The sequence below is a fragment of the Staurois parvus genome, unplaced genomic scaffold (assembly GCF_062004578.1).
Source record: "Staurois parvus isolate SC_StPar_1 unplaced genomic scaffold, SC_StPar_1.0 ptg000088l, whole genome shotgun sequence".
Taxonomy (NCBI): domain Eukaryota; kingdom Metazoa; phylum Chordata; class Amphibia; order Anura; family Ranidae; genus Staurois; species Staurois parvus.
The window spans coordinates 721,149-745,865 of record NW_028317884.1 but is presented as its reverse complement, the minus strand read 5'-3'; the positions used below and the strand labels follow the sequence as shown (position 1 = coordinate 745,865).

The window sequence follows — 24,717 nt, the reverse complement described above, 5'->3', positions numbered from 1 at the left end:
TGATAGAGAAAAGAGAGCTGTTCCAACACATCACATAGGCTGGCCATACATTATACAATTTTTTTGAGAATTTTGGTTTAGATTTACCAAAAACCATATAATATGAGGTCAAACCTAACAACACTTTCAATTGTATCCAATTAGGCAGGCACTTGCACTAAATAGTTGGAGGTAAATCTAAAGGAAATTGGGCAGAAATTGGACAGAAAATTGCAAGCAAATTGTATAGTATATGGCTATCCTTAGACATGGCCCGCCGTTGTCACCCTCTGGATCCTAAAAAATGGCTGTAGTGCATGTATGTAGAATTTTCCTTTTTTATTTTATTTAAAACACAGGCAAGGATTTATGATACACGGCAATTAAGCAAACTAAGTCATATTCAATTAGGGTTTATATCCACCATAAACTCCACATTTTCCACACCTACATATTGAGGTCTTCTGGGAAACTTCATGTTTTTCGTCTAAAAATTCCCCAGTGAACCTGTGTTCTCTATCACCCCCTAGCTCTGTCGTGCCTTGTCACACACATGTTTCTGATTGTATCCGCTAAGGGACATCTGATGTTAGACACTACACCTTTTGTTTTTGTTTGACTTCTCATCGTAATAAAAGGGCTATTGTAATTGTCAGCTTTGACGCAAAAAAACAATATCATTGTAAATTTATTCTGACATTAAAACATTTTTTTAAATACCTAAGGGTTTATTCCGACATGCACAAATTGAGTCATTGTGAAGCTTGTTCACTAGCTTGTGACTGCTCTCTGGCTTATACTCCAATTGCAGCAATTATTTATTACAGAAATGCTCCCATCAAACATGAACATTTTGTACTAAAAGTCATTCGAGGCTTGCATGTATCTTGTGAAACTGGCTGCATTTCTCATTAAAGCAGGACATGTAGCACTGCCAAGTATGCAGACCTCACCAAAATAAGTTAGCATACACCCTTGATTTGATGAACTTAAGCACATTGGGATTCCCACATCCATACTAAATCTCCCCTGCCATCTATTGCATTCTGACAACCATGGGTGCTGTGAGTTGAATAGTGGTGGCACCTGATTGGCTGTAGTCACGTTAGGGGAAATCTGGTGCACCTGTGCATGATAGACAATCAGGTTCTAACCTAGGCTTGCTGAATTAAGCTTTGGCAATACAACCTGGAAGCTGATTGGTTTCTATGCAGAAGTGAACCTGATTTTGCACTCACTAGCTTTAGTCAATAAACCCCATGTTGTCTAAGAATTTTCTGCTTGAATTTTCAGATTAGAATTTGGTGGTGCCAATAAGGCCACCCACAGCTTAAAATATGAGTTGTGTATGGCCAGTCTTACTTACTCCATGGATGAGCACATAGTGCAGCTATCTTAAAGTGTTACTAAACCCACAACAGTAAAATCTGTCAGTCTGTATATGCAGTACAACATGCTTGTTATACTCATTGTGGAACCTAAGGGGTTAATCCTTTGCATTGTGTAAAAAGGCCATTTTATCCTGACTTCTCTGATCCTCCCCTTCTTCCAGTGTCCCCCTCTTATCTCCTGATAAGACATATCGTGTTGAGTCACTCAGCACATGCTCAGTTTGCTGTGTATTGCTAGAGAGGTGTTTTTTTTTTTTAGGAGAGTGCATGTGATCAACACAGGGCCAATCAGCACTCTCCAGACAGAGGTCAGGGGTTCTACATCCTCCTACAGGATAATGAAAACTCCTCCTACAAGCGTTAACATTTGCTATGCAGGACATTGATAGAAGTCACAAGACTGCTCTAACTGCTGATAAAGAAAGGTACTTAGCAGTTTTCATTTACTAAAATAACTGCATTTCCATGTTGTGTGTACTGTGGGAGACCAGATACAGTGAATGCAGGGTCCTGGGTTTAGTAATACTTTAATTAATAACTGGCTGTATTTATCAAATGGCTTTTAACTGTATACTTTTTTTTTATTTTTATTTTTTTGTTAACAAACAATATCTGTTACAGTTCCCCCACAGATCCACGAGAAAGAGACGTCATCTCCAAATATCTATGCTCAAGGTAGCCAACATGTCTTGACCTGCACAGTATTTGGGGTTCCTGCTCCTACATCCATCCAGTGGCAGTGGCGACCATGGACACCATGCAGGGTGTACAGCCGACGCAGTGTGTATGTTCCTATGGACTGCTAAATTTAATAATTTCTAAATAGGACAAATTCAGACAAAAGCTCAATGCACCATTTACGTTCAGGACACTGCTAAAAACACTTCTACTTACCTGATCCTCTGCTCCCCAAACAGTTGACACTCCTCTACTGCCCTATGCTTGGAAAATGGATTGTTCCTTGTTGTCCTTATGTCCAGTGCAGGGCTGTGCATTGGTCTTAATGATTTAAAAGGGTATCCAGCTCTTGAAGCATAGGGAAGAAGAGTTTGCAGGGACGAGTCTTACAAATCAGAGGATCCTGCAGGATCAGGTAAGTAAAATTGCCTTTTTTTGTCCCCTAGACCTAAATGAGAAGTTAATCCTTGCAGTACAGGAGCAGCCCACTGCAAAGGAGGATTTTATTTTCCCCAGAGTTTAACTTTAACTGACAATTCTAACTAACACACAGGAGTGCAGCTAGAAATCTCAAAGCCCCATAACATAATGTTCATGTGGGCTCACCTCACTGGTTGACCTAATGGAAAGGGCCAAGAGTAAATAGTGGCAGGTTAAAGTTGGACGAGGGAATGTCTCAAACATATAACCTGAATCATGATCAGTCATACCACCAGGAGCCTATAGCTCTATAAACATTCAACTAGTGTGCACAATTTCATCTTGCAGCGCACAGGGGCATACTGAGTAGAGGGCTTCCTAGAATGTAACCCTATGAAATTTATTTCTCTGCAGGCAGGACTCTGGTTTCACCTTTTGTTCTCTAGGCTTATCCAAGGAGATCTCATATATCCTTCTCCAGGTGATTCCGACTCCTCCACAGGGCTTAGGGACAGGTAGATTTTCAGTGTGACTACACGATGCATACTTAACACTCAACGCCCAATTTTCCATTGCCTTTAGCCACAGCTTAGTCCACCACATGTTTCTTTAGGTCAGCCATTTTCAACTAGGGTTCCATGGAAACTATGGGTTCCTCAAGAGGTTGTTAGGGTTTCCTTAAGTACTGTCTGACTGCCCTACCATAAGATGCTGCCTGAAAAGTTGCAGGACCAACACCACTTGGTAAATCCAGTGGCACAATACCATTTTTTTTTATCTGTATTGAAGGGTGGTGTTCTAACCAATGCTATAATGGGCATTTTTGCCATTGACCCCCGATAAATTGGTTTTAGTAGGCATTCCTTGAAACCTGAAATTTATTTAAGAGGTTCTACTGGGGTAGAAATATAGAGGAAGACTGTTTTAGATAGTGTCACTAGAGACATACATCTCAAACCTTTACAGGAATTCTTTAAATGCAGTAACATAATATTTTCATCATCATCATCAGCTCAAGCTCACAAAGTTGTAGTTATATTAAGGACTCTTCAGCCAGGCATTCTCCATACACAGGCACTTTTGCAACAGGTGCACTCAATTTTTCAGCAGTCTTTTTCCCAGTGGTAACATAGTCCCTGGCTCTAGGAAATAGAGAGACTCTTAAAATAATTAAAAAAGGGAAGGATAAAGTAGGGATGTATTTTTTTTTAAATATTTTAAATATTTTCATTGTTTTTGTCAGTAATAGAATACCATTTTCCTTTCTGGTAGTTTTATCAAACATTTACTTAAAAAGTCAAATAAACAGTGATCGTTAAGAAATAAATATAGCTTGCAGCAAAAAAGGAGAATAAGTGGAACAGCTGGACAGTACTAAAAAAACAGACAATTGGGGGAAAATATTCAGAATAAAAACAGGTTTCCAAATAGACATATTACAGACTCAGCTATCAATTTCTTGGATTTTCCCCCTTTACTGCCAAAGACTACACCTACACCTGTTTTCCTGAGAAAGCCCCCCTTTTTCCCAACTAGTTAAGGTTTATTCAGGACCAGATTTTTTTTTGTGTTAAAATAGAGGTCAAGCCTAAAATCTAATCTAAAATCTAATCTTAAACTTGCTCCCACCACAATTCTAAGTCCTATACTAACTAGCCTGTAGAGAAAGTGTATACTGACCCATTCCCTGGGCGCTGCTCACTTGATCTCCCAATTGGCCAGCTTCAGGGGATAGCTGGCTGTGCAAAGAGTCAGTAATAGCTGTGGTCTTGGACAGCCTGTCATTGCAGTGCACAGGCTCAGGGGCCACTGCTATCTGCTTAGCAGTCAATAACAGCAGCAGGAATCAGTAGATTCTTGCAGCTGGGATTCACAGCATGGCTAAACGCTGGTGCGAATGGTGCCTTACAGTTACTCATCACCTCTCAGAGATCTCAGTATTCCTACTGACAATGCCTTCATCTGCTTTTCTCTCCAGAAGGCATCATCCAGGGTCAGCATCTACTTTCTGGACTATTCAGTCCCAGAGATGAAACTATCATGTAAATTCTGGGGTCTTCTTAGTTCTTGTGTCCATACATATTTCACACCGATCATTTCCCTGATGCTGGCTCTCATCTTGTAACTCACTACCAAGTTTTAAAATATTACAAGCACATCAAATATGTGCATTTTTTTCCTGAGTTTTTGTGTGGTGTGAAGGAGGCCACAATGTTACACAGACTAAATGCCTCCAAGCCAGGCCAGGAAGGAGGTGAGCACTTCACTTCAATCATTGTTAAGATACTATAATTCTAAAACGAGGGGGATAACTATATGAAGGATGCATCTTTATGTTCCAATACATGTACAGTAAGTGATAACAGGGGAAAAGGGACTCAGTGGCCCCATCTACTCCTCCTGTGTATAATAGGAAATTGCAGCGTAACCCAATGGCACCTGAACCCACTTGCAGCAACCTGTGCAGCTACAGCTATTATTCCTTTGGTTATATAGGCTCCATGGTTGATTAGACTCAATCACAACATTTTCTGTGGCCTTCTTAGCGACATAACCTGTAAAAGATTGCATTGTGTTCGTATTTAAATTGATAAGTTGACAACCCCAACTGATATATATACATACACATTTCCTTTTTTACATGTCATTATATTGGTAATGACATGTAAAACAGATTATGCTATTGCTGTATAGCATAAGGATGGAGACCACACATTTCAGACACTGCAATTTTGCAACAGTGTCATTGCTATATCACCTCAGTGGCAATACCCACCTTATTACTGTTATAAACCAACATAAGTACCTCCCCCTCGCCTTTCATCACAGGCGTCCTAACACAGACTTGTGCTACTGAGGAAGAAAAGGTGGTGCTGTCTGTCCAGGTCTGTTAGATCACAGAGTGCACTACTCGGTGTGGTCAAACTCTCATGCCTACTGGACAATGTAGTCCTCTTTAGACATGCTGGACAACTGCTATAACAGGTAGGTGGATGTAAGATAATGAAAATTGGGTTTTTGTAGTACAATTTCCATCTTTATGAATATAAATTTCCATGACTTCAATTAGACTTTCATATTCATATTTTTACTACAGCGAAGGTGCACTTTTGCTTCCAATAATGTTTGTGTGCATAGGCAAGGTCCAAAATGGTGATGTGGCAAATATAACACTTGGCAAAAGGGTTGGTGTTTCTGAAGGTTGTTCCTTTTGTATGTTAAACAAGTAGAATCATCAGCAATTGGCCCTGCAAAGGGGCCAGGTATTGGGGGGAATAAGTGGTGTTAGTCAATAGCTATGCAAAATTGGGTGGAGTTCAAAGAAAATGTTACACCTAGCTATTTGGGTGCACCATTTACTTTAGCATACTGTTCCAAACTGGCCCTTCTGGAGGCATTAAGCAAGCATAAGGATCTCATACTCAGTAAATCCTTTTGTAATATCTACATTCAAGCCTGAAACCTAAATTAAAGCTGAAGTCCCAGTTGTATACATTTTCAAATAAGCCACAGATATGACTAAGGTGCCTCTGAACACATGATTCTACTGTAAAAAATATGAACATTGATACATCTATTAAAAAATATAACACACTGAAAAGGAAGGAAGGGCACATACTAGTCCCAATTATTTTAATTTTTGTTCATGTTATCTATAATATATTTTTTGTTTTTTTTCTGAAGCTTTTGGGTTGTTACATTTCCATTTAAGATGCACATTGTGTTTGCAGGAGTTATTATTTAACAGATAACAACTTATGGGTTAGATTAACTGAATTTCAGCAATGTACTTCAATGTGTTATACCATGTTGTAAATCATACATTCTCTTGGGTATTCCCACCATACAGAGTCCGCCAAAGGTCATCTCGTAGACATCAACGTGACCGAATGCCTGAGTGCAAAGACTGGAAGGACGTGACTTTGGATGGGGATGTAAACAGCATTGAAAGCATAGAGACTTGGAGCGAGTTTGTGGAGGGGCGGAATAAGGTATCCAAACAGCCTCGGGGTGATATTCCCTGATTGCATTGCACTTCCTAAAGTCATCCTGGCAGGAACAATCATGTATTATTGGGGAAGTCAATTATCCACAATACAGCAACATAAGCGCCCGCACTCAATCTGTTTTTCAATCAAGGAAATGCCCAAAAAAAATCTCATAGAAGAAAGAAGAAAGACCACAGGGGTAATTTTCCTGGGTTAAAAGTGCAGTTATAATTGAAGCATTACATTTAATCCTTCACAATATGAAACTGCTATTCAAGCAGAACAAATATTGGATGGTGCACAAACTTCTATATACTAGCAATTCAATGCCAGAATGAATCTAATGCAGCTAGGAAGGTACAATTAAACATTAAAAGACAGCAATCATATTAATACTAAAAAATAATGATGAAAATCTGTACTCATTGAAATTCTTTAAAACAAAAATTATAAATTGAAAAATGTGTGAATCAAAGGTGAAGGTTGTAAAAATCTTCTTAGAATTTTTTTCTAAATAGACCCCTGTACTGAATACATTTATTTAATCTCTGTGGTAATCAGAAAAATATCAATAATACATACAAAGATAGTAACACCATTTCTACTACTACATCAAATTAATTTTTCTGTTGTTCTTGTTGATATTAATAGGATTCTCTACAAATGTTAAATAATTAATGCTAAATCTAGCCTAATCTCACAAAATGCATTCAAGGACTCATTTATAGGGAGAGCAGATATTTTTTTATGCTTTCCATTTTATTCTGCTCAGCTATGCACACCACAGCCCGTATTTTACAACCCATTCATTAAATGTGAGCCAAAGTTTCAGCGCTGCAGATTGGAGGTGTGAGGATTGTGATTAGGGGTGTGCCGATCATGTAACTGTGACTTTGATGGGTCACATTACCTGCATTTCCTCTCAACTTTTTTTTTCAACTCCTCTTGCTATCTTTTATGCCAGTTTTAAACTCTCTGTGCTGCTGAGCTTAAGAAATGTGCATTTCTTTTTTAAGCAGCAACAAAATGCATCACTTATCTGTTCACCTAAGAGTTTTTTGTTTTAAAAATACACTAGTACTTTCATGGAAATTCTTAAAATATTTATGAGAAGAATAAAATATGTAATAATTTAATTGATTTAGATCTGTTATGGGTCATAAAAAAGAAAAACAATAATTTTTTTCATGCATATCTTTGTTCCTTTACCTAAATTTAAAAATGCTGAAAGATGGCATATTTCATTGTTTTATTAATTTATTGATCTAACTAATATTGATGAATTTAAAACTGCAAAATGTTATTTTCCCTTCTGAAGAAAAACTGTTCAATTGCTTGGGGTGCATATAGATTTGTCTTCTGGATCAGAACTGTTGAATACATATCTTTTTCTAAGCTAATTGCATAATTAGGAAGGATGGAGTTCAGGAAACTTTGGAACATTAAAGAATGGTCTAGGCCAGTGGTCGGCAAGCCGCGGCTCGCGAGCCACATGCGGCTTTTTACACGCTTTAATGCGGCTCTTGTGTGCCGGGCGCCCGCTCCCCTCCCTCCTCTCGGGCGGCAGGGACTCTGCAGCGTGATCCAAAAAAAAAACAATCAGGGCAGCGCGCTCAAATGCAATGATTGGCCAGTCTCGCTGCCACTCACATCCTGATAGCCAGTGATTGGCTGTCAGGATGTGTGTAGGTGGGGCAGCGTGACGAACGTGAGAGGAGCTAGGCTCCTCTCACAGTCCGCCCTGAAGACCGGGACGGCGCGGGAACACAGCGAGAGGAACGCGCGGAGCAAAGGTAAGTGAATTGACACAGGGGGGACTTGGCTTACTACTTGGGGGGAATAGTACTGTGGGGGAAGAAATACTATATGAGGGATGAATTACTATAGGGGGGATGAATTACTATGGGGGATGAATTACTATAGGGGGGATGAATTACTATATGGGGGATGAATTACTATGGGGGATGAATTACTATAGGGGGGATGAATTACTATGGGGGATGAATTACTATATGGGGGATGAATTACTATGGGGGATGAATTACTATATGGGGGATGAATTACTATATGGGGGATGAATTACTATATGGGGGATGAATTACTATATGGGGGATGAATTACTATGGGGGATGAATTACTATATGGGGGATGAATTACTATATGGGGGATTAATTACTATATGGGGGATTAATTACTATATGGGGGATGAATTACTATGGGGGATGAATTACTATATGGGGGATGAATTACTATATGGGGGATGAATTACTATGGGGGATGAATTACTATATGGGGGATGAATTACTATATGGGGGATGAATTACTATATGGGGGATGAATTACTATATGGGGGATGAATTACTATATGGGGGATGAATTACTATGGGGGATGAATTACTATATGGGGGATGAATTACTATATGGGGGATGAATTACTATGGGGGATGAATTACTATAAAAACTTATTGAAACTAAAAACAGTGTACCATCCTATGTATTTTCAGTTTTAAAAATGTGGCTCTCAAAATAAATTTCAATCGTGGTTTTGGCAAGATTTGGCTCAGTTGAAAAAAAAGGTTGCCCACCACTGGTCTAGGCTCTAGGCATAAAAGAAGGATATAAAGAGGAAAAACATTTCATGAGCAAATTTGGTCCAAATATAATCACTACAAGCCTCATTTCCAGCTTGTGTAGATGTAATGAGATATTAACAGGTAACTCCACATTTGTGGGAAAAAACATTATCAAATGTAAAAAAAAAAAAAGAGTAAAAGAGCATTTACATTTTTGACTCAAGTCATATTGTAATTGAATGTTATTAGAAATGGCCTTTACTTTTTGGTCTGCAGAGCTGTAATTTTCTGTAAAATTCAATGCTATATGGTTATCTGGATACGTTCTGTACGCAGATGGTATACAGAATGCCCCCTAAAATGTAATTTCCTGCTTGTGTGATTGGATTACTGTTTTTCCCAGAGGTCTGCACTAAGAAGCAAGTCAGATTTTTGGAGTCCCCTACAACAAAATGTAATTATTGGTGAGATACAGCTAAATGAAAATCACATCTAAAGGGATGCAGACCCTGCCACGTTCCTTATTAGAGCCCTGCAGGTGCAGCAGGTGATTGATAATTATAAAATCACTCCCATATAGATTCACTCTGCACATGGGCAGAGACAAACAAACAGTTAGTTATATAAAATAACAAAAGGTGGGAATCTGCAACAAAGTTTGTTAAAATCCTTGAAATGTATATAGATCACCTAGAGGGGAATGTTTTTTTCTTAACAAAAGTGGAGTTACTCTTTAAACTTAGTTCTAGATTTGAATTCAACTTTATTATTTTCATTTGATTACCATGCCAGTGATTTGAATTTTACTGTTCAATTTTGGGCATGAAAGTAATGTAATGTTAATGCCTGCGACCCTACCACATGCCATATATAAATCAAACAAATGTTTATGACAAGAACTACTTCTCCTTCTGAATTACCTATGATTTTTACTGAACATAAGCCACATTCACAGTTAGAATTTCGCTTGCTCACAATGAAACAAGAAAAAATTTCCATCCTTTGCCTTCAAATTTTCTTTACTACGGTCAAAAAAAGTCATTGGGGTTGATTTATTAAAGACAAATAGAGTGTGCACTTTGCATTGCAGTTGCACTCTGCAAGAGCATATACTCTAGAGCTCCTTGCATGTGATTGGGTATTCTTTGCGAAGTGAACCTACTTTGCAAAGAATACCCAATCACATGCAAGGAAAAAAAATATACATTTTTGCTTGCACATGATAGGATGATGGAAGTCTGCACAGCATCCCCACATTTACCAAGCTCGGGAGCTATTGTGCTTCTGCAATCTGTGCAACTGCAATTACAATGTGCGCAGTCTATTTGCCTTTAGTAAATCAACCCCATTGAATTGTCCCCAAAAACCTTTAGACAATTGAATGAATGTTTTGCAAATAACCATTTTTGACCAAAACTCTTTCTGTGCATGGCCAGCTTTACACTTGTACAGTTACAAGAAAAAGTATGTGAACCCCTGGGGATTACGTGGAGGTTTGCATGAATTGGGCATAAAATGTGCTCTGAACATCATCTAAGTCACAACAATAGAAGAACACAGTCTGCTGAACATAATACTACACAAACATTAGATGTTGCCATGGTTTAATTGCACATAACATGTAAACATTCACAGTGCAGGGAGGAAAAAGTATGTGAGGCCCTAGCTTAATGACTTCTCCCAGAGCTAATTGGAGCCAAGAGTGAGCCAACCTTGACTCCAATCAGTGTGATGATATTGGATGTGTTGCTGACAGCTGTCCTGCCCTTAAAAAACACACACCTGTTTTGGGTTTACTGGTTTTAAGAGGCACTGTCTGATGTGAACCATGCCTCGCAGAAAAGAGCTCTCAGAAGACCTACGATCAAGAATTGTTGACTTGCATGAAGCTGGAAAGGGTTACAAAAGTATCTCCAAAAGCCTTGATGTTCATGTGTCCACGGTAAGACAGACTGTCTACAAATAGAGAAAGTTTAGCACTGTTGCTACTCTCCCTAGGCGTGGTCGTCCTGTAAAAATGACTGCAAGAGCACAGCCCAGAATGCTGCATGAGGTAAAGAAGAATCCCAGAGTGTCAACTAAAGACCTACAGAAATCTCTGGCACATGCTAACATTTTTGTTGACACATCTACAATAAGGAAAACATTAAACAAGAATGGAGTACATGGGAGGACACCACAGAGGAAGCCATTGCTGTCCAAAAAGAATATTGCAGCACGTTTGAAGTTTGCAAAACAGCACATGGATGTTCCACAGCACTACTGGCAAAATATACTGTGGGCAGATGAAACCAAGATTGAGTTGTTTGGGAAGAACACACAACACTATGTGTGGAGAAAAAAAGGCACAGCACACCAACATCAAAACCTCACCCCCACTGTAAAACATGGCGGAGGGAGCATCATGGTTTGGGGCTGCTTGGCTGCCTCAGGGCCTGGACGGATTGTTGTCATTGATGGGAAAATGAATTCCAGAGTTTATCAAGACATTTTGCAGGAAAACGTACGACCATCTGTCTGCCAATTGAAGCTCCGCAGAGGATGGGTGATGCAACAGGACAATGACCCAAAGCATACAAGTAATTCAACAAAACAATGGCTGCAACAGCACAGAATACGCCTTCTGGAGTGGCCCAGTCAGAGTCCTGACCTCAACCCAATTGAAATGCTGTGGCATGACCTTAAGAGAGCGATTCACACCAGACATCCCAAGAATATTGCTACACTGAAACAGTTTTGTGAAGAGGAGTGGTCCAAAATTACTCCAGATCGTTGTGCGGGTCTGATCTGCAACTACAGGAAACGTTTGGTTGAGGTTATTGCTGCCAAAGGAGGGTCAACCGGTTATTAAGTCCAAAGATTTACATACTTTTTCCTCCCAGCACTGTGAATGTTTACATGTTATGTGCAATTAAACCATGGCAACATCTAATGTTTGTGTGGTATTATGTTCAGCAGACTGTGTTCTTCTATTGTTGTGACTTAGATGACGTTCAGAGCACATTTTATGCCCAATTCATGCAAAACTCCACATAATCCCAAGGGGTTCACATACTTTTTCTTGCAACTGTACAGATATCCTGTTACATCTTAACACCCTCACACTACCCTCTGTACACTTTTTGAACATTTAATACATATATCACTGAAATCTTTCTTATGTTAAAACCAAGAAAAGTGTGAATTGTATTGTATATTTCTCCATTCTTAATGTGTGCACCTAATTTTTCCAGATTTCTTCAATATAAAAATTTCAGGGACCATATCTGTATTTAGCATAGGGGTCCTGTCACATTTAGTTACACCTCTTACCATGAGTTTCTGGATAACAGATACTGTATGCATTGTATATCTTGTAACAGCATATACAGTGCCAAAATCAAGGCAGATTTACTTTCACTAAATATGACATTCTGGACATTCACTTTCTCAAAGCTATAATGATGTGTTTCAGCACCTATTGACAAATGGCCCTATAATTAGATCCTTGTGTCGTTAAAGTGAAGGTTTTTCCTTTTTTAAAGAAAAATCCACAGCGTGCAACAAGACCCGCTTCCTGTCAGGATACACCGCCATGCCTGTATGTTGCGTTGTCAACATCTTGCAAACAGTGTGACCTATACTAACATTTGTAAAATCTGTTGACCTTTGTCTGTGTTCCCTGGTGAGTTCTGGCACTGAATAGATTCCCTAGGAGTAATTACCTGCTTTCAGGGCTTAAAATTAGACAGAAAACAGTCTCTAAAATTTAGCTAAGCTAGTTAACTTCCTGTTTCCTTTACTCACTGTCGTTACAGGGCCACGCCTTCATATTGCAGCTTTCCTGTTTTCTGTCACACATCTGTTCCCTTCACAAGAAACAGGTTATTGTTGAAAGGACAGTGATGAAATTTCTTCTCAGTTCACGCTATAATTCCCATACAACATGTCCCAATTCTACCTGGAAACTGTCAGGATTTAGTCAGTAGATCATGGCACTCTTCCTCTGTGGACCCAAGGGTCAAACAGCTCATGGATTCCCAGCACTTTACTAGAGGTCTCATCATATCAAAACAAATAAAAAATTTATATAAATTATAAGTGTCACCAGCTGCATATGCACCAATGTAGGAACCCTAAAACTTAGTAAACATCAATAAATATAAAAAAGATGAAGTGCTAAAAAAACTAATACTAAATAAATTTAATGCGTGGTGAAATGCAGGCTTGGCGACTTTAAAACCAGGTGCTATTAATTTTGAATGCCACCTCAAAGCACACAATGCACCTCCACCAGATCATCCCCCGCAGCTATCACCTTTTGTATCACCTCCCCCTTCCTTTAGATTGTAAGCTCCACGAGCAAGGCCCTCCTATTCCTTCTGTACTGAAAGTATTGTAATTGTATTGTCTCCCTTATATTGTAAAGCACTGAGCAAACTCTTGGCGCTATATAAATCCTGTATAATAATAATAATACATTTAGTCAACAATAATAATCAGTATCACATAAATGTAAGTGAATGTGGCGTATTATCAAGCGCCAAACAAGAACGTGATTGTATCAATAGTCTATAAACCAAGAAAGTGTTCAAAGATAGTGCAGGCTTGACGTGGTCAGGTCAGCAAATTAGCGCTCCATCCACATATAATACTTTGTGACTTCCAGCAAATCCGTGCGATTCAATCCGTGTGAGATACTGTATAAAATGCGCACTCACCAGTTGCACATAAAACATGTGCATTAAGCTGAATATAACTCTGTAGGGAGCCCCTTTAGGTAGATCTGTCAGACAGCCTGGAACACCTGAAGCCCTCCTCTGGACACAAGCCTCCTCTGCAGCCACGCTTCCTCTGGGGTCCTCAGTAATCTTTAGCTCAGGTCAGAGCCAATAATATAAATGCCTCATAGTGTAGTAATTAAATGGTATTTATTGTATATAGATGATCATCCAGCAGTTATAAGTTCATATAATGTATAAAAAGTATGAAAACGTTAATATATCCTAAGAGTATTGCATGTGGCTGATCAGCCACTCTCCAAAATGGCCGCCAGACCTTTGTGTGGCTCCGGCGGCGTGACGTCACAACGTACGGCTCCTCCTTCATATATATATATATATATATATATATAATTGGTTCATGAGAGAGTCAAACAAGAGAATGCAATGTGAGGCTTTAACCTACAAACTACCAAAGTACATGTATACAGTCCAGTCTTCACAAAGCCATTCTCAACCAGGGTTCCTAGGGTTCCTCCAAAGGTTGCGAGGGGTTTCTTGAATTGTGGCTGATTGACCTCCCATCTGTTGGTTCCTGCGTGGTCCCAGGTCCAGTGTCACTTAGCAGAGCCAGCAAAATGACAATGACACCAATGATCGTTTTAGCTATCTGTAAGGGTGGCATTCTGACCACCATTGTAATAGGGGCACTCTTTCCAATGACCACCAATGTAAGGGGCATTCTTCTCACTGACCCCTGAATTAATTTGAGCAATGGGTTCCCTGAGACCAGAAATGTTTATTTCAAGGGTTCCTTCCAAGGGTGAGAAAGATTGATCTAGTAAGTGACAGTTTCTGGCATACTAACCATGTAATATATCACACATCCTGATTAAAGTTAGTTTTCTCTTCTTCTTTCTTCTATTGTACTTATGACAATGCATTTTTTTATTTATAGCAGTGTTGTAGCAAATTGGTCATTGTCACGATAACAAGCTGTTAGCCCAAAACTTCCCTCTTTACTGTTGCAGTTACGCAGCACTACTACCATCTCTCAAGACCACATGCATATGGGTGATTTGACAGGTGCGTCAAATTCCAGCATTTTTGTCCAGCCCTGATTCCTCTACCAATCGGTACTCATGTACTATACAGTATGCATTTAGGGCACATGCCTGGAATACAAAATTCCTGCGGTCCCGGGCATACAACACCAGAAACCCATGTGGTCCTAAATGCACACACTCATCAATACAGCCCACGGCCACTCCATATTTGTTTGTTGTAGATTTTGACAGGTTGTTGACAGCAGAGTTGAACACTGCACCTGTGCCTCCTGGATACCCCAAAACACCAGAATTTAATACACATGGGCCAAGCTGCTGTGCATGTAGCTTTAATGGGTATCTGCAACTGTTAGAATTTCATCCATATGCCTCTTTATGGTGACAGGATCCTTCTTATTTCAGAATTGTCACTGCAGGCAAGGACTCTATAGACAAATTATGTTACCTATAAAGCTGAACTCCAGGATAAGAAATATTGCATGTGTATTCTTTCTTGATTCTTGGTGTGCTTTGTGAATTTAATTCAGATCTGAGCAGTAATTCAGTGTGAAACTTTGCCTCTGTGCAGGTGCTTCCTATATTTAAGACCAGTCAGTGCTGCTCTCTCACCTTGTGAAGGTTGACCGGTCATGTATCCTCTACCCTCCTGTAGTTTTCTGCAGACTGTAGTGGATAAAGCCTGCTGGGTTCCTCCCATAGCTCTGCTGTCTGTACGGTCTTTCTACAGATCAATGATTATGTCACGGCTACTTTTACAGGGTAATATCTACTGTAAGTTTGTATAGGAATTTAATGCACAGGAAGTGGATATATGTACTTTTTGCTATTGAGGAAAATATTTAAATCAAAGTTTTTGTGCCCAGAGTTCAGCTTTAAAGACAGGTGTGTCTTAAGATGGCAATATATACATGAAAAAGGTTATTAAAGACTGGAGAACGTTTTACATATACCCAACAGATTTTCCGGCAACTTCAATCTGTAAAAGATCAATATTTTGCATGCTTCATTTGTAGACAAGCAACTAGCTCCAAAATGAATCTTTCTTAGATGGCTTAGGTTCCTGATTAGCCTAAGCAAGGATCTAACTGTTTTTATTGGTAATTCACCTCATATTTGTACAATTTTTAGGAAAAGAAAAATGGAAGAAATGTTTTTGTCTCTTTAGTAATAATACTGTCTTTCCGTATTTGCAGACTGTGAGCAAGCTGGTGATACAAAAAGCTAACCTATCAATCATGTACAAATGTTCAGCTTCCAACAAAGCCGGGAGAGATGAGAGACTTATCTACTTCTATGTGACAAGTAAGTGACAATGGAAATGGATTAAAAACACGGGAGTCATGCAGAGCTATTCATATGCTCTCTAAAAGTGACCTAAAATGTATAAATTGCCCATTTAAAAATTAGCTTTAGTAGCTACGGTTAAGCTCATAAGTAGCTTTCATGTGAATGTCAGTTGTAAAATTCTCCTTCTGTTTTTAATGTGCATGTGACTTCTGTTGCTGGTCTCCTTATAAAAATGTAGAACACCAATTGTTTTCATCACATTTGGAAACAGGTTCCAACGTTTATATATATTCTTTTTATTCAAATGTGTTTGCCACATGACATTATTAGCTGCAATAAATCACTGACTTACCAAACAGTGCTGGACCCAAAGCAGATAGATGGTGCTGTGGTTATAGTTAAACCTTTATTTAAGTTCATTCAGGTGGTAGGTTTACCTAAAGCATTATTAGTGTCCTTGCTAACGCTGACAAATTTCTTCTTCACAGCAATCCCAGATGGATTCCGTATTGATCCCCAGCCTTCCCAAGAGCCTATAGAAGGACAAAATCTCAGTCTGAGCTGCCATGCAGATAATTATACCTATGAGAACCTGCAGTGGTATCGTCTTAACTTACTCACTCTACATGATGCAGAGGGGAACCCTCTTGTCCTGGAATGTAAGAATGTGCACCAGTATGCTGCTCGTATGAAAGGAGAGCTGAGGCAAGAGTCAGGAACCAATGCTGCATCTTTGGTACTCAATATCCCCAACATATCCCTGGAAGACGAAGGTGATTATGTCTGTGAGGTCCAGAACCGCAAAACCCGGGAGAAGCACTGTCAGAAGAAATACATTTCTGTACTTCGTGAGTACCAAAATTTGGTTGATGCCCTTTGGTAGATGCCAGAATTCTTTGTTAATAGCTGAAATCTTGAAAAACAATTTGTCGGGCTTTGGTTGATATTCTGGTAAATATGGCATAACCAAAAAAAAGTGGTGCACTTGAGGCTATTGTTGGGCACCTCTGTGGCTGCCCTGCTTACGCAATAAAGTAAAAAAGATCACAATTGTGTTACATCAATAGTAGTGCCCTTGCATAACTTTTAACAGTCCACCAAGCTTGGCAAGGCATGGCTGTAAATAAGTGGGGTGTAGTATCCTTGATATGTCAGGATGATCTAGAACAGGTTTAGAGGAGTGTGTTGTGTAGAAGTGAGTCACAACTGAGGTTTTATTTTAAGAGGTTTATCGAAGCACTTAGTTCACAGGTAAAAAGCCAGAGCAATTGCCTCCCTTTCATCATGGCTAGTGTACAGAAAACAGATAAATATCACATAACTGAAGTATGCAGAAACAAGAACTTTTGGGCTTATGTAAAAAACAGCTACATGGATGCAGTAAAAAAGTGTGCAGTAAAAGACACAGTAAAGGTGTAGAGAAAAACGTATACCTTTTAGAATTTATTCTAGTCAGCAAAAAAAAAAATAGAAAATGTATATAAAAATTAATGGGTACAGTAAATCCTTCTATGCAAAGATTCTAAAAATTATAAAATATCAACAATTGTTTATATGTATAATTGCAAGATGCCAGAACCACTGTATGGAGGATCTTTACCCTTAGGTAAAAAAAAAATATAAAAAAGTGTAATAATATTATCAAATCGTAACGTGAAATAATGACACCTTGGGCTGGAACCTGAGGTGGTGTGTGAGAAAACAGAACTAACCTGTGTAGGAAGATGTGGTTGGTACAGGTTTGGAACCTGAGATCAACTGCGGGAGAGAGCCTTTTGGTGCTGTAAGTGATGGATACAAAGTTAGGTTGGTAAAGAAACTTCAGCAAATGGCAATGGTAAGAATGGGCTGCTTTCATTTCCAAACCATACAATATTGTTAGAGGACATATGAGGGTGTCTTTTTTAACCAGGAAAAAACCCACAAATGTTATTTCATATGCACCATGTTTAACCCATTTTTGGCTAAATGCAAATATTTTATTTATTTATTTTATTTATTATAGGTACTTATATAGCGCCGTCAATTTATGCAGCGCTTTACATATATATTGTACATTCACATCAGTCCATAACCCTCAAGGGGCGTACAATTTAAGGTAACACAACACACACCATTTCAGGTCAATCATATGAATAATGTGTGAAGTTAATTATTAAGTGCCACACAGTGAACTGCCTTTTCTATTCGCTATATTTTGGTATGCAGCTTACTCCAACCTTGTGATCATGTAAAATCACAATTGAGGTTGTTATGTGTCTATTTTGTAAATTCGTTGGAGTAGGGGAGTACTAGACTAACATACAAATGGTTGAAACTATATACACTGGTTACTAAATTCTTTAAGTTCATTTTGTACACATTTTGTGGCATTTTAATGGCCAAAAGTTCCAATTGCTTCTTTCTGATTGATTGATTGATAAGATGCACAGATCCTTAAATAGCAGCTGATCCTCTGGACCCAGTTCAAACTTTTTAAAATGTTTTTCTTGTTTATAAGTGCCCCATGGAAAGCAACAGGTATACCATCTTGCACCTTCATAGAAAGATGCAGAAGAAAGGCTAACACTCCATATAAGATATAGCTCTTTATCCGCAAACAGCAATCACTGATGCATGTTTCAAAGGCACACAGGCCCTCTTTGTCAAGAGCTACATCTTATATTGATTGCTGGTCTTTTTTCAGAGTGTCTTAATTGGCGCCACCATAAGCCACATGGGATTGCAGACCCCATAAGCACCCCTTTTCAACAGGTAATAATAAATCTCCTGAAAAAAGGTGTTAATTAAATAAAACAACAAACACAAATATCTTTGGAAAATATTAGGCTACAGCCCTTTATTGGGGTTAAAAGCTCATAAATAATTATTTTTATAAACTTCCATTTCTGCTCAAGGCCATTTCTGGCACTTTTTGTTTCTATGTTAAGATCAGTATTTTTTGCTAGAAATGTCTTAGACACCCAAGCATTATACATTTTTTAAAGCAGAGGATCTAAAGAACAAATTGGTGGATTTTGCATTTTTTTATGACTCACGGTATTTGCAAAACAGTTTTCCAAATGCAATTTATTGGGGAAAATGCACTTTATTGAATTGTAGTGCAGAAAACACAATAGATAACCCAAGTTTTTGTAAAATATAAAAGATGATGTTACGCCGAGTAAATAGTTATAAAACATGTCATGTTTTAAAATTGCGTGCACCGGTGCAATGGCGACAAAGCATGTAAATTTTACTATTCATAGGCGATGCTTTAAAAGCAGGTTACCACTTTAGATTTACACACTAGGTCTAGTGCTAGAATTACTGCCCATGAGCTGACATTCACGAGGGTACCTCACATGTGTGGGACGATTCCTGTTTCCGTGTGTGCGGGACCAACGCGTGCGTTCACCTTTGTGCACAAGCACAGGGAGGGGGCACTTTTTTAATTACTACTTTTTTCAGTTTTTATACTGTTGCTTTATTATTATTTTTTTATTACTTTTATTGCTGTCACAAGAAATGTAAACATCCCTTGTGACAGCAATAGACACATGACAGGTATTTTTTATAAAGGGATCTGGTGTCTATAAGACACCAAATCCCTCCTCTGCACTTGAAAGTATTCAAAACACCAAGACCTGTGTTTTTCAATGATTTCAGTTTTAAAAATGGCAACAATAGTTTCTGAGAAAACTGGAAGTGATGTCAGGTCATCACTTAAGGTTTACCATAAGGGAGAGGTGATCAAAGCCAATCTCGGCTTTGTTTGGCTGACAGACATGCCAGCTAGTCACTCAGGTCACCTGGTGGGATGGGAGATCCCGAGAGAGCCACAAAAGGCAGCGGGAGGGTTGGAGACGCCCCCTCGCGGTGCTTGTACAGGCAATCGAGCGGCTAGTTAGCCATTCCATTTGCTTGTACAACAGAGCTGACTGCCAGCTCTAAAAAGTGATATCAAGGTGATGCCTGCAGCTACCTCACGCCAGTATAACCACTAAATGTCCATTGACGTACGGGTATGTGGTTAAACTTATGTAAATAACTATAAACAAACCAATAATATTTGAAACAAATAGCAAACCCCAAGGCTCAAGACTAGAGCTGAAAGTAACAGTCCATTAAAGTTCTGAATGACACTGTCCACCTAGTGGGCAACTATATCCCCAACAAAGGATAGCCGCAACAAAGGTCAGGGCAGGTGGGACAGCTGGTCTTGACTGAAGATCTAACTTCTGAAAATCACCAGGTACAACTGGATACTGTTTTCCCTCCAAAACTCCTTAACCAATCCTAAAACAATAAGCAACAAGCTGATCTCCTTAGTGACAGCTGCTAGCTCAGAGTCTGTCTGGATACAGGAAAGGGTTACCTGAAATAGATAAAAAGGAGTGCCAACAGCTGCCCAGAAACAAAAGACCCTAATAACAGCTAAACAAGATTATTTAACTCTAACAAGGGGTGCCAGGGCTCACAATCCCATGGGGCCACTTCATTATATTTGTGGGTGAGAGATCTGTGTGAGTGAGAGATACAAGCCAGCTGTATGTCCATCAATTTAGGTCTGAAGTTTCAAGAAGAAAAAACTCAGAAAAGAACACCATTTCTGCTCGAGGCGTTGCTCGGCCCCTCTAGTTAGTCGCCAGTTCCTAACTCTGGAGAGTTGGTAAGGTTTTTTTCATCAATATGTAAAGTACTAAGACACCTCTTTATTTAAATGGCCTGTAACATACAGTGTATGATGATAACAATGGGGGAAATGTACCATAAAAAAGTGAAGATCTTTATTAAAGCACTGCATCTCCTTTGCAGCACAGGAAGCTCCACACATGCGGTTTGATCTGACTGACAAGATGGTGAATGTCAGTGACTCCATGGAGATGCGCTGTGAGGCTGATGGCACCCCCATCCCCAGCATTCTCTGGTACAAAGACAACAAACTGGTTGAACAGGTTTCAGGTATGTACTGTTACATGTGCATCTTCTGCATTTTTCATGTACAGTACACAGTACTGAATGAGAGTGTGATGACATGATGGAGGTGAAACGTTGCTTCAGTACTGGGCTTATTTAGTATAGCAAATAATAATGTACAAAGTGCAGCGAGCCACAGAAAAAAAAAAAAATCAGCGTTTATGTTTCACAGGTCTATCTATCTAAGCACCTTCTCCCCAACACCTTAATGGAACCAGTGTTTTGCCTATGCAGATCAAAGTAACAAGCACTTTAATGCTAGTCCCATATAAATTATTAGTGTAGCACTGAAATAAGAGTCAAGTTTGGAAGGACAGAAATGGATGTGAAGGAGCCCATGCACTAAATAGAAATGTGTTTTTTGGGACCTGGAGCTAAATGGGAGATATTTTTTTCTTTATTTATAAAGGAATTTATTTTTAGGCATTTAATATTTGTATTTTTGGTACAATTTTTTCAAAAAGTTGGTGTAGCATCTGGTCAGAGTATATCATATCCAGCCTCCTTCCCCCATACAACTTTGCAGCAACATATTTTTGTAATCGTGATCTATTGCTTGCTGTTATTAGCAAGAAGTAAGCCACTATTGTAGTTATTCGGTGCTGCAAGGAGGGACTGCATCACCCATACCCAATTATACATGGAAATCTTGATGATTTTAGATATTATGTCATAGGAGTGCCCACCTAATTACAAATTCAAATAAGTGTAGTTTCAGAGTTTACTTTAAACCAATATCAGAAGTCCAGGAACTAATCAATGATAACTGCCACAATTGTGGCAGTCAACCAACTGTCAAGCCATAAAATGGCTGGGGTCCTAAATGATCATATGTAGAAGTTTGGCAAATGCCGATCAAACAGTAGATAAAATGGCAGTTTCCTTGGTTGTGAAGGATAGGAGGGTTTTGTTCTGCTTACAGGCCTCAGATATTGGAGTACAGTAATCTTATTTTTTTTTTTTTTTTACATTTATTAATACAATATTTGTGAATTTTGTATCTGCCCAGGTATAGTCTTTGAGGAGCATAACACAAAACTCAGCATCCAGCGAGTCAGAGAAGAAGATGCTGGCTTGTATCTCTGTACGGCCTGTAACGGAAAGGGATGTGTGAATTCCTCAGCCAGCGTGTCTGTTGATGGTATTATTAAAAGTTCATTATCATAAGTTATTTCTGTCTTATTCTGAACTTCAGCAATCTGCCTGCACCAATAGAATATAGATAGTCTGATTCTCTCCCTCTCTCACTGTCTTTCTCATGCACCAGTCAACCCTGGGCATTCTTTCTCAGAGAAGGTAGAGATAATCTGGCTGCTATATTGCCCCCTCCATTATTTTTATTTGCATTCTGGGTTAGTGGAAACAAAGATGTAAAAATTTAACTACTGCATAGACAAAACTTTTATTTTCATTTTGGATGAGGGTTATACTCCCTGTCAGGATTTTTTGGCCATCTGTGTCCCATTGGGGTAATTTCCAGTCACTTCCTTTCCCATAACAAAAAATGAGAGGAAATCCTTTCAAGTTGAGGTAATCCCTTGTTCTCATCAGAATCAGTGTACCCATTGGAAGATTTCCCCCCTACTCCTGTTCTGGTGACAACCCAACATTTAGGATTTTCTGTTATTTCTATTTTTGGTGATAACAGCAAGCAGGCCAGATAGTGAGAGTGAATATCCCTAATGGCAGCACAAACAGTAATAAAAATTTGACAGGTGTTTTAATCCTTCTCCTCAATATACTAAACTAAGAAAAACGTTTTGCATTTAGTTATACTTTAAGCTAATTCTTACTTCAAAAAAATGGGCATTCATCAGTCCCTGCATATCCAATTTACTTATTGTCTTATGTCCCTATCTTTCCCACTCCCTTATGTTAATTCCTTAACCTCTTCCATACCGGGCACTTTTACCCCTTCCTGCCCAGGCCAGTTTTCAGGTTTCAGCGCTCTCACACTTTGAATGACAATTGCGCGGTCATTCAACATTGTACCCAAACTAAAATTTTATCATTTCCTTCACACAACTAGAGCTTTCTTTTGGTGGTATTTAATCACCACTGGGGTTTTTATTCTTTGCTAAATAACAAAAAAAGCCTGAAAATTTTGAAAAAAAACCCACGTTTTTCTTTGTTTCTGTTATAAAAGTTTGCAAATAAATAATTGTTCTTCATAAATTTAGGCAAAGATGTATTCTGCTACATGTCTTTGGTGAAAATAACCCAAATTAGGATGTATTTTTTAGTTTGTAGGAATTGTAGAGTTCACAAACTATGGTATAGATCTGAATATTGATCAATCCTGAAGTACTGACAGCCAATCTAATTTCTTGAGGTCCAAGAATGTCAGAACAGTACAGATATCCTCCAAATGACACCTTTTTGCAGAGTAGACAGTCCGAGGTACTTCATAAGAGGCATGGCGAGTTTTTTGAAGTTGTATTTTTTTTGTCATAATTTTTCGGAAAATGAAAAAATAAAAAAAATAATTTTCACTATTTTTTTTTACATACTGTCACCAGTGCATTACAGCGTCATCATATAACTGGCATGGCAGTGATCAGGGACACTGACTGGTGACAGTATGAAAAAAAAATTATAATTTTTTTAAATACTTTTTATTATTTTTAATTTCGTATTACATTTTTTTTCTTTATTTTAAGATTTTTTTTTCCTATTTCACTATGACCAAAGTAGTACAATGTTACCATAGTAACATTGTACTACTTTGGGGAAGTGATCAGTATTTTTATTTTTTTTTTACACAATTTGCTTTTAGCAAAGATTTACTTTGCTATAAGCAAGCATTTACCTGAATGACATCGATTCATTCAGGGTTTTTTTTTTTTTTTTTTTTTTTTTTGTGCTTAGCTGTGATTTGTCCACGGCTAATCACATGACACAGCTGGGCTGTGATTTGCCCAGCTTGTGCATGTGATCGCTGTGACCATTCACAGCTAGACACACTAGTATACAATGAATGGCATGAATGAAGCCATCCATTGTATACAACTGTCATGTGACCTGCTGTAATTGGTCACAGCAGGTCACATGGTACAGCAACGGGACCGGTACTGAGTTCTGTCATCGGCCGTGTCCGAGGTACACAGCCGGTGACAGATCGCGCCGCTGCGTGGCTCTACAGGCACGCAAGCAGCGCATGCCCGAAAGGACGCCATATGGCGTCCACCCGGAAAGGTGAGGGTTTTTGCCGGCCGCCATTCGGCCATAGGCCGGGCGGGAAGAGGATAGTATACTATGGGGGATTAACAATCCCTTTTCCAGAAAGCTCTCAGGTTTCTGGAGAGATGGGAGGGCTCCAGAAGCTCTGACCATAGAACCTCCATAGCCTCTCCTGAGGTGAACTCCTGCCTCATTCACAGGCTGCTACTTAGCTTCTGCCTAAAGAAATACAACAAACCTATCTAGCTAAGCTAGAGGATGTTACACATAAGTTGTGATTATTGTGCTTTGAAGATTCTTTTTATTTTAGGCACTGATCTATATGCATCTTTCACATGATTATTGAAGAACAGAGAAGTAATAAAGCAGTCAATAAGACAATAGAATTATGTTAGGTGTCATGTTTTTGGTCTTTTGGTTGGTTATAGAGGAAGGCCCAAAAGTAACAAAAGATTGTATCACCCAAGGGTTCATTTAAGAAGTTTATTGAAGAT

The 24,717-nt window shown here is 38.9% G+C and overlaps 1 protein-coding gene across 1 annotated transcript in view; it reads left to right on the top strand.

Annotated features, from left to right (window-relative positions):
• Positions 1 to 24,717, top strand: part of FLT4 (fms related receptor tyrosine kinase 4) — a 336,901-nt gene that overhangs the window by 236,150 nt on the left and 76,034 nt on the right. Inside the window, exons 10-15 of the mRNA XM_089670245.1 lie at positions 1,992 to 2,154; positions 6,319 to 6,460; positions 15,991 to 16,099; positions 16,573 to 16,932; positions 20,882 to 21,028; positions 22,053 to 22,184. Of these exons, the coding sequence (XP_089526371.1) occupies positions 1,992 to 2,154; positions 6,319 to 6,460; positions 15,991 to 16,099; positions 16,573 to 16,932; positions 20,882 to 21,028; positions 22,053 to 22,184 (1,053 nt within the window). The remainder of the gene's footprint in view (positions 1 to 1,991; positions 2,155 to 6,318; positions 6,461 to 15,990; positions 16,100 to 16,572; positions 16,933 to 20,881; positions 21,029 to 22,052; positions 22,185 to 24,717) is intronic.